The following is a 10323-nucleotide window of genomic DNA, read 5'->3' on the forward strand; positions in this document are numbered from 1 at the left end:
TCAATATCATTTGTATTATTGCTTAATATGTTGGATAAAAAAATACTGCTGACACCAGTGAATGTATTACAATTATATAATGAACTGGTGAGAAGTACTTCAATTCTTATTCATTTTATTTTATAAATGACTACTTAAATGTTTGTTTTGGTTAAAATGGTTTCTCCCACAGTGGTGGTTTTCAATTGACTGAGGAAAAAACCACAGTAAAACATTTTTAATTGAATATTTATTAACATTACTGTTGTAATTTCTTTTCACTTTGATAGAAAACAAAAACAAGCCGCATTGAAAACGATTGACAAAAGACAAAAGTATTTTTGCTATTTTGTCAGAGAAGATGGAAATCTAACCTGATGTAAATGTTAAACACCTGTCAGTCAAAGGTTAAACGGAAGGTCTTCTCCTGCTCTTTTCGCTGGTTGTCACACAGTTTGGACACCTCCTCCACTCGTCTCTGCAGGAGCACGGAGTTCTGGTCGATCCACTGGAGGGAATCCATGTGGGCGTTGAGGATTTTGCAGATCTGCTGCAGCTGAGGAGGACGGAGGAGATTTAGCGTTTACGTGAGCACTGAGCACGTGTTTATTTAGCGGCGACTTACCGGGTCGCTGGTGTCTGCCGGGCCGCTGGACGTGTTCAAATGCTCGATGATCTCCTTCAGGTCCTGCGACATCCTCTTGAGCTGTGCATCCACGTTCTCGGCTAGCTTGTAGGTTCTTTCCCTCTCCTCGTCGGCATTTTGCATGTAGATGGTTCCGCTCTGCTCCTTCACGGACTCCTCCAGCGGGCTGAGAATGTCCTCTAGCTCCTTCTGCTGAGACAGGATGAAGTCCAACTCCTGGTTGAGCCTTCTCTGGTCCAGCTTCACCTTCTCCATTTCTTTGTGTAGGGATGTGATCTTCTCGCCGTTCTCCACCAGCATGCGGTCCCAGGCGTTGACCTGCGTGGCCTGTTGCAGGAAGTGTCTCTCTTGGTCCTCCAGCTCCAGGCTCCACTTGTTTATGAGACCCTCCAGTTGGGCGTAGGTCATCACGGGAGGAGCAGCGGCGGCGACAGTTGTGGTGGTGAGAGTGGCGGCCGCCGTTGTCAGAGCTGTCGTGGTGGCGCTCGTGCTGGATGCAGGTTTGAGCCCTAACGAGAAGCCCGTGGTGGTGGCCCCAGTTGTGGCTGTGGAGGCCGGGGCGGCGATGGAGGTGGTGGTCGCTGCTCCCAGGGGCTTGAGCGTAAATGTGAGACCTCCAGCGGCTGCTGTGGTAGTAGCAGGAGCTGCCACTGAAGCGGGAGCAGCACCGAAGGAAAAGCCTGAACCCGCTGCAGGGGCGGTTGTCGGGGCCGGGGTGGTAAACAGAGAGGGGGCTGTTGATGTGGCCGCTTGGGTCACAGCAGGTGGAGCTGGGGTTGATGAAGGTTTAATTCCCAAGCTGAACCCTCCACCCTGGACAGCTGGGGCTGCAGTGGTGGAGGCAGGCTGGGCAGCCAGAGAGAGGCTTGGGGAGGCGCTGGAGCCAAAGGTGAAGCCTCCCCCGGGTGCAGCAGGGGCGGCTGCAGCTGTGGTGGTGACTTGGACCTTGGGTCCGCCAAAGCTGAAGCCTCCAAAAGAGACACTACCTGCTGCTGTTGTTGCGGTGGTGGGTGGTGCTGCTGCTGCTGGTGGTGGTGGTTGGGTCTGAGCCGGGGTGGCGCCCCCAAAGGAGAAGCCTCCTCCTGCGGGTGCTGTTAAGCCCGCGCCGAGGCTGAACCCCGATGACGCTGCTGGAGCCGCGGTGGTGGAGCCAGGCATTAGACCTGTCCCTGGTGCCACCGCGGTGGTTTGAGGAGTCGAACCCAGACTAAATGTGGTGGTGGTGGGCGTCCCAAAGGAGAGGCTGCCACCGGGGGCTGTGCTCTTTGCTGGGGTGCCGAAGCTAAAACCACCGGTGGGGTTACCAGCACCGGCCTGCGGGAGGGCTGACCCGAAAGAGAAGCCGCCTCCAGAGGCGGCAGGCGTGGACGTCGTCAGACCAAACCCCGCTGTGGGTGCTGCTGCGGCTGTCGTCTTCGGAGCTCCGAAGCTAAACCCCGTGGAGGGCTGCCCAAAGTTGAAGCCGCCACTCATTTCTGCTAGCAAGTCGAGAACAAAATGGGCACTGACCTCGCTAGCTTTTTGGCGGGCCACTGGCCGGAGTTTCCAACTTCCTGAAAGTTGAGTCTAATGTTGTTTTTGTCGACGCTGAACCTTGAAAGAACTCGCTAAATGAAAAGAGATGAAAGCAGACTAGCAACAGATCAAAATAAAAAACATTGCTTGTACATTCTCACATCGTCACGCAGACATGTCGGTAGCACACTAGCGGAAATGACAACAATACTACTTCCGCCTTTTCTCTTTGCCTAGGTAGACCGACTTCCTTCCCTGAGTTTTATCTGCAGGCGAGGCTGACTCGCGAGTCCCGCCCTTTATAAGATGGACAGATTATATAACCAACCACGGGACCGAATTGAAATTACATACAAATATGATTGGCCCCTGGTTGCCTGACAGACCAAGTTTAGGAAAAAATAAAAATTTTAAACCCACCACTAAGTTTACATTACATTAATTACACAACATTTAAAGCAACTGTTTTCCAAGGAACTATGCAGCAGCTCAAAACACATGAACGAAAGTGAAAATAAATATGTGGACTTTTGATCTATTCATATACATATAATATAATCATATATATTAATGACATATTATATATGACACGAGGAGATATTAACTTGTTTTGGATTGTTTTTGAATATTATTTTTTCCTTCATACCAAATTCTATACACACAAATGCAAATATCAACTTTGATGTTGCATCAGGAGTTTGACTTCAAATTCTGAAATGTACAAAGAATGCAACAAAATGCAACGATGCAACAAAACTACACAATTAACTCAGTCACAATAATTGAATGGGAAAGTATGATTAATTAAGAAATTAATTTTCAGGTTTTTAAGCTGTAAGCTAAATAGAAAGTCTAACGGAACTGCACTATCTTGACATCGCTAGGTATCTTTGGGTCCGTATAGGGCTGCACAAGGAGAGTCAGCTTGCATACACGTCCCGGTTTGACAAGTTTGCTTCTTGCAATCACATAATTAATCAGGAATTACCCCGAAGATTCCAACTGGGAGGATGAGTGCACAATTTTCACCGAGCTGCGCAACAGCCACGTTTAGATGTTGCCTTCGTTAGCTAACAAGCTAATGCTAACGTTGCAGCTTGCCAGGTAGTTAGCATCGTTAACTGCGAGGCCCAAGCGACACCGGACGACAACAAAAACAACAACAATGAGGCTTTTAAGGTTTCTCAGGAGCAGCGTGTCCATCGGGAAGGACATAGACTATTATTCTAAATTTTCGCCCTCTCCTCTCTCAATGAAGCAATTTCTGGATTTTGGTAAGAGGTGGAATTTGCATTAACTGTGGATGTACACTGCATCTGACTATTGGCAACTTTATTGACAATGACAGAGATGTTACGTTAACAATTGTTTGGTGCTGGTAGTTTAGGTGTTCCTAATATTTATTTATCTCAATGGGGTGGCCATAATATTAGATATACCTCTCAGTATGATATACTTGATACTACTATAATATATGCATGTGTATGGAAAGCTCTATTCATGAATATGTATAAAATATGATGAAGTGACCTGCGTGTGATGTCATCCTAGGTTCGGAAAACGCTTGTGAGAAAACGTCCTTCAACTTCCTGAGACAGGAGCTGCCAGTGAGGTTGGCAAACATCATGAAGGAGATTAACTTGTTGCCAGACAACCTGCTCAGGACTCCGTCAGTGCGTCTGGTCCAGAGCTGGTACGTCTAACCCGACTGGACCTTCACCTGTGTACTCCAAGGGGTTCGAATAAAGGTTCACAGAGGAGAGTTGAGCAGCACTAGCCGACCAGCAAACACCCCCCCCCCCCCCCAGGTCTCAGCTTGTCGTGCAGTGCAGCCTTTAAGGCCTCAGGGAAGGAGGCTTTATTTACTCTATCACGGTTTTGCAAAAATATATTAGTTGTTGAAATATTCTTTTATTATTATTATTAATATGTTACTATTTTTAGTTTATAAATATGCATATTTAAGCAAATTGTGCTTTTTAACCTAAATGAAGCATTTTCAAGATTAAAAATGGCTATTATGTGGAGTACTCTACACTGGCTACTCAGTAATGTTACATAGATAATACTAACTATTGTAGCTATTCTTCCAATGCTAACATGTTTGAGTCTATATCATGGCCTATTCAACTATTATGTCTACTATATTGGATAATAGGAGTGTAAAGGTGACTATAGGGCTGTTACTTCATGTCAACGAGGCTCTAATAGTGTTAAAAATGCATTTAGAAGGTCGTGAACAGATTATCTACACCGAATATGGCTTATATTTGCTTATCATGTCTACTATATTGGGTAATAGGAGTGCAAATGTGACTATAGGGCTGTTACTTCATGTCAAGGAGGCTCTAATAGTGCTAAAATGCATTTAGAAGGTCGTGAACAGATTATCTACACCAATTATGGCTTATATTTGCTTATTATGTCTACTATATTGGCTAACAGGAGTGTAAATGTGACTATAGGGCTGTTACTTCATGTCAAGGAGGCTCTAATAGTGTTAAAAATGCATTTGGAAGGTCGTGAACAGATTATCTACACCGAATATGGCTTATATTTGCTTATTATGTCTACTATATTGGCTAACAGGAGTGTAAATGTGACTATAGGGCTGTTACTTCATGTCAAGGAGGCTCTGATAGTGTTAAAAATGCATTTGGAAGGTCGTGAACAGATTATCTACACCAAATATGGCTTATATTTGCTTATTGTGTGTACTATATTGGATAATAGGAGTGTAAAGGTGACTATAGGGCTGTTATTTAATGTCATGAGGCTCTAATAGTGTTACAAACCTGCATTTAGAAGGTCGTGAACAAGCTAGCTGTGCTTAATATGTCTTATTTTCTCTTTATGGCTACTATATTGAATAATAGGAGTGTAAAGGTGACTATAGGGCTGTTATTTCATGTCAAGAGGCTCTAATAGTGTTACAAACCTGCATTTAAAAGATTGCAAACAGGTTATCTATGTCTAGTATGTCTTATTTTCTCAAGATTTGGTCTACGATATTGGGTAATCTGAGCTTAAGAGTTGACTATAGGGGTGTTATTTTATGTCAGGGGGCTCTAATAATGTTTAAGTGTATTTAGAAGGTAAACAGGTATTTTTATTCTCTAACTACGGATAAGGAATCCTTCTTGGTGGAAATTCCATATCAAGGTCTGTTCTGGAATTAATTAACCGCCATAAATGAGGGATTACTGTATTAGTTTGGTAGACCAAAATCATGATAGAAATGTTGGTTTTCACATGCAGGTATGTGCAAAGTCTTCAGGAGATCCTCGAGTTCAAATCCAAAAATGCAGATGACGAGAAAGTGACGTATGAGTATGTTTTTCCGACAATTACACCAACATGTTTTATTACACTTCTACGCTTGTGTGGCTCACGCTCGTCCTCTGCCAGTTTTACAGACGCGGTCATCAATATCCGAAATCGTCACAACGATGTGATCCCGACTATGGCTCAGGGCGTCGTGGAGTACAAGGAGACGTACGGCACGGACCCGGTGGTCAGCCAGAACGTGCAGTACTTCCTGGACCGGTTCTACATGAGCAGGATCTCCATCCGCATGCTGCTCAACCAGCACAGTGAGCATCCTGTTATTCACTACTACCAACTACTAACAGGATGCGTCTAAGCATCTTCTTCTATCATCTTCTTTACCGTTTCACCATAAGTTTGGGGAAATATGCTTCCAAATTTCTCAACAAAAGGCCACTTTGATATTTTAGAAGGCAACATGTGAAGATAAGAAGTTATACAGTTATGGAAAAATGATTACATCACTGATTAGAATATATATGTGAAAGCTATGCTTGAAATGTACTACATGTATGCTGTACATTTTATCTGGATTGTTGTGTATTTTTAAAAGATTGACAAATTTAAGGTCAGTGAGATGTGTTTTCTGTGGAAATAACGCCCAAATTTGTAAAAACTAAATACAGGAAACCTCGGATATATCGGATTCAATTGTTCCCACTGGTTTTGTCCGATATAAGCGAAATCCGTTATATGCGTATACCGGAAAATGTCCGTTTTACGCATATATCGGATTTATATCCGGTATATGCGTAAATCGGATTTTATCCGTTATAAAAAGGCACTTCCTTGACTATGTTTCCAATGTACCTGGACGCGCAGGCAACGCTGCAAATGACGTCGTATAGCGGCCTGTCATGATTCGGCAAATCGAAGCGCCACGATGCGGCCATCCGATATATGCGAGGGAAATTTAATGGAAATGCATTGGAACGGGACTGGAGATTTTGTCCGAAATAGGCGAAATCCGTTCGATATATGCAATGAATTTTTATTGGAAATGCATTACAGAAAAATTGGTTCTTTTTTTATCTGTCCGTTGTGAGCGAATTTCCGATATATCCAAGCCTTATATATCCGAGGTTTACTGTATGTGACCAAAAATGAGCAAATATACATCGATGTATTTCTCTAAAAAACGTGTCTTGCCAAAGAGGGGTCATCTTATATTCAGGTCAGTGTGGTATTTTGACACTGGAATGTGAAAAACATTCCCTGTATGTGTCCATGAATGAAGGTCTTCTAAAACTTGGCCTTGGAAGACCAACATTTTGGAACTGATTATGTTCAGCTGCAGAAGTTCCCGCGTTTTAAAAGCATGTCTATTTATTCCAGCGCTGCTCTTTGGTGGGAAGGTGAAGGTAAATCCTGCACACCCCAAACAAATCGGCAGTATTGATCCACACTGTCGAGTCAGTGACGTTGTCAAAGGTAAGGACAATTTGCATACAAAAATACATACACTGCTGCATATTTTACTCCGCCTTTCTTCCGTAGATGCTTATGAAAATGCGAGAAACCTTTGTGACAGATATTACATGAACTCTCCTGAGCTCATACTGGAGGAGTTCAATGGTAAGCTTCTTTGTAGTACTACTACTCATTATTATTTATATTTTCAATACTGTTTTTATGTTGACTTCCTGGTTGAATGTCCTGGCAGTCACAGATGAGGGCAAAGCCATCACCGTGGTGTACGTCCCGTCTCACTTGTACCACATGGTGTTTGAACTTTTTAAGGTACGTTCTGGTTGGTTCTTAATGGTTAGCATAGTATATTTATTAGGTCTGCATGATAATTATATCGATAAATCCAATATTATTAAAAATAGCTTGGATAACTGTTAATTTAAAAAAAATGCTCCAATGAGGCGAGATTACCCATACAGTGGGGGTGGGGGGGGGGGGGGGTGGGGGTGAGCAAATCAAGCGCTCCTTTTTTTCTCCCACCTGTGACATTAATGGCCTGTAACTTCCCCGAAAGTGCAAAAGGTGTGCCAGGGTCCTCCATGATGGCACCCCAGCTGCTTGGGGCATGTGCCCAAATAAAGTGTACCCTGCTGGGCCACAGTAAGTGGATCCTCCTGCTCTATACTCTGGTTCTCCCAACTTCCATAGCGGCACACCGGCTGCTTGGATCATGTGTCCGGATACAGTGCACTTTGCTGGGCCACAGCAGGCGGCTCCTTCCGCCCTATGCTCTGGTTCTCTTCATAGTGGTGATGTCACGACAACAGGTACATTTGGTCAAATTCTAACTTCTTCCAGTCCTTCTTAGAAATATAAATGGAAAAAAAATGGATCTACAAAAGTTATGGGTCTTGAGGAGCAGAAAGTGAAGTAGACATGGTGCATCTGTAATATTTAGAAAGGTGATGAGCATACAGCCTGCATCGCTGTTTACACCACGGTGTTTGTATCCTCGTATTAGAACGCCATGCGAGCCACCATGGAGCTGTACGGCGACGCCATGGACTACCCCCCCATCCGTGCTCAGGTGGCCTTGGGAACAGAAGATCTGACTGTTAAGGTTGAGCTGAGCAGCCTGAATGCATTTTTTTGCCAGTGCATTAAAAAACACACAAGGAATAAATAAATAAAAATGCCTATTTTGTTTCCACACAGGTGAGCGATCGTGGAGGGGGCGTGCCCCTGCGTAAGATTGACAGGCTCTTCACGTACACGTACTCCACGGCACCTCGACCGAGCCTCGATGGGCGGGCTGCTCCTCTGGTGGGTGATGCCGACCTGCAGCTAGGGGGTGTAAAAACAATGACATGACCTCCAGCAAAATCAAAAAGGGCAAAATGAGGTCTGACTTTTTAACACTATCATGCTACCTAATACTAATGACCTTTATATTATATCTGATTATATAAAACAATTAAATATATAGCTCTGTGATTGGCTGGCGACCAGTCCAGGGTGTACCCCGCCTCTCGCCCGAACACAGCTGGGATAGGCTCCAGCACCCCCGCGACCCTCGTGAGGATAAACAGCAGAAAATGAATGAATGAATATATATATATTAATTTAATATATATTTAATAGTTCTAATATATATATGTTAAGGCACACCGGTCTAGTGGTTAGCGCGCAGACCTCACGGCTAGGAAACCAGGGTTCAATTCCACCCTCAGCCATCTCTGTGTGGAGTTTGCATGTTCTCCCCGTGCATGCGTGGGTTTTCTCCGGGTACTCCGGTTTCCTCCCACATTCCAAAAACATGCTAGGTTAATTGGTGACTCCAAATTGTCCATAGGTATGAATGTGAGTGTGAATGGTTGTTTGTCTATATGTGCCCTGTGATTGGCTGGCCACCAGTCCAGGGTGTACCCCGCCTCTCGCCCGAAGACAGCTGGGATAGGCTCCAGCACCCCCGCGACCCTCGTGAGGATAAGCGGTAGAAAATGAATGAATGAATATATATGTTAATATTTGATATCTAATTTAATGATAATCTATATTAAAATAAATATAAAATCCATAATTACTATATATCTTTTTAAACAAAATTTGATATATATTTATGATTATACTGTAATGAATTGAAATATAAATTTATAAAGCAATGTAAAAAAATATCAAATGTGTATGTACTGTAAGTAACAATGATTATAGAAAACTATTGTAAAAGAATTGCTTTCCTGCCGTGTGATACATTGTGGTCATCTACGACATGTACTGGTAGTTATAATATAAATATGCGTGATACCAATTTGTAATATTTTGATAGTGTATGAGCAACAGGAAGGGCCAAATATGAGAGTCAGTGTGAAATACAGAACTATTATTTGTTCTTATGTTTTTCATGCAGGCTGGTTATGGCTACGGCCTCCCCATCTCTCGACTCTACGCCCGCTACTTCCAAGGGGACCTGAAGCTCTACTCCCTGGAGGGCTACGGCACAGACGCCGTCATCTACATCCGGGTAAAGCGCCACATTCAGCCGTATGTCCTGTCCTGTCTTGTCATAGGGTGTAAGTATGACCATCTCGACTCAGGCGCTCTCCACCGAATCCATCGAGAGGCTGCCGGTTTACAACAAATCGGCGTGGAAACACTACAAGACCATGCACGAGGCCGACGACTGGTGCGTGCCCAGCCGAGAACCTAAAGACATGAGCACATTTCGTCGCTTCTAGAAGCCTGTCTTGCTTGAGTGACTGTGATTGTTAAGAACTTGGAACTTCTTAGACCTGTTTTTATCTTTGTTCCTTAGGATCATGTGGACTCTTTTTAACATGTTTTACGGTCGTGACAATACAACTACCGTACTTTTGATCAGTATCACCAATACCAATGCCGTGCTTCTCTTTCTCTAGCTCAGTCTCCATAATGTGGAACACATTATGAAAGGCAGATGTTTTTAATGTTTTACACAATGCAAGTTTCATAATGTTACATTTTAAGCTGTTTTCTAAGTACAAATGTTCTCCATCTGCTCTGCTTTAAGGCTGGCGACAAGACCACACCACCTAAAATATACATTTCATTTCAAGTCCTCATAATAAACTTGGAGCTGGTTACAGTTGAGCTTTGTTCTTCCCTAAGCCATGTATGCTAATCCCTCGTTCAATGCGGTTAATTGGTTCCAGACCCGACCACGATAAGTTCAAGTGGTGGCACGAGGTTGGACGCAATAAGACAGTCATTTGAAACTTCTTTAAACATCCTGAGGGTTATGGAACAAAGAAGTCAAGAGGTAAATCCCCAAAAATGTCACCGGTCCTGAGCCGGAGGATCCCAGTGGCTGCCTATCAAGACACGGGACCATCCTCGACCCAAATGAAGGTTTTACTGGTGCCGAGTGCAGTCCAATCATCATCAGACATCATCTACTGGAGAAGGCAGAA

At 43.8% G+C, this 10323-nt stretch overlaps 2 protein-coding genes across 3 annotated transcripts; one reads left to right on the forward strand and one right to left on the reverse strand.

Moving 5' to 3' along the window:
* Positions 1-234: 234 nt before the first annotated feature.
* On the reverse strand, positions 235-2401 carry nup62l (nucleoporin 62 like). The gene is made up of 2 exons (XM_058082619.1): positions 605-2401; positions 235-535 (listed from the first exon to the last, which is right to left on the reverse strand). The coding sequence occupies exons 1-2, from the start codon at positions 2096-2098 to the stop codon at positions 377-379; spliced, it is 1653 nt and encodes a 550-aa protein (XP_057938602.1). The 5' UTR covers positions 2099-2401; the 3' UTR covers positions 235-376.
* Positions 2402-2997: 596 nt separating this feature from the next.
* On the forward strand, positions 2998-10003 carry pdk1 (pyruvate dehydrogenase kinase, isozyme 1). Of its 2 annotated transcripts, XM_058082621.1 has the most exons (11): positions 2999-3414; positions 3692-3833; positions 5399-5470; positions 5549-5733; positions 6803-6898; positions 6965-7042; positions 7131-7207; positions 7899-7997; positions 8093-8200; positions 9285-9398; positions 9472-10003. In XM_058082621.1, the coding sequence occupies exons 1-11, from the start codon at positions 3306-3308 to the stop codon at positions 9610-9612; spliced, it is 1221 nt and encodes a 406-aa protein (XP_057938604.1). In that variant the 5' UTR covers positions 2999-3305; the 3' UTR covers positions 9613-10003. The 2 variants fall into 2 exon arrangements, with proteins under 2 accessions (XP_057938603.1, XP_057938604.1); XM_058082620.1 differs by having other exon boundaries at positions 2998-3414; positions 5399-5733.
* The last annotated feature ends 320 nt before the right edge of the window (positions 10004-10323 follow it).

This window comes from Doryrhamphus excisus, chromosome 9 (assembly GCF_030265055.1).
Source record: "Doryrhamphus excisus isolate RoL2022-K1 chromosome 9, RoL_Dexc_1.0, whole genome shotgun sequence".
NCBI lineage: Eukaryota > Metazoa > Chordata > Actinopteri > Syngnathiformes > Syngnathidae > Doryrhamphus > Doryrhamphus excisus.

What these genes read in the sequence shown, in the direction of transcription:
- nup62l (XM_058082619.1), bottom strand. Translation starts at nt 2,098, where the DNA reads ATGAGTGGCGGCTTCAACTTTGGGCAGCCCTCCACGGGGTTTAGCTTC. An exon ending in CGGCAGACACCAGCGACCCG is followed by an intron (nt 536 to 604) that starts GTAAGTCGCCGC and finishes CGTCCTCCTCAG; the next exon opens with CTGCAGCAGATCTGCAAAAT.
- pdk1 (XM_058082620.1), top strand. Translation starts at nt 3,306, where the DNA reads ATGAGGCTTTTAAGGTTTCTCAGGAGCAGCGTGTCCATCGGGAAGGAC. An exon ending in TGGTGTTTGAACTTTTTAAG is followed by an intron (nt 7,208 to 7,898) that starts GTACGTTCTGGT and finishes TCCTCGTATTAG; the next exon opens with AACGCCATGCGAGCCACCAT. An exon ending in ACGCCGTCATCTACATCCGG is followed by an intron (nt 9,399 to 9,471) that starts GTAAAGCGCCAC and finishes ATCTCGACTCAG; the next exon opens with GCGCTCTCCACCGAATCCAT.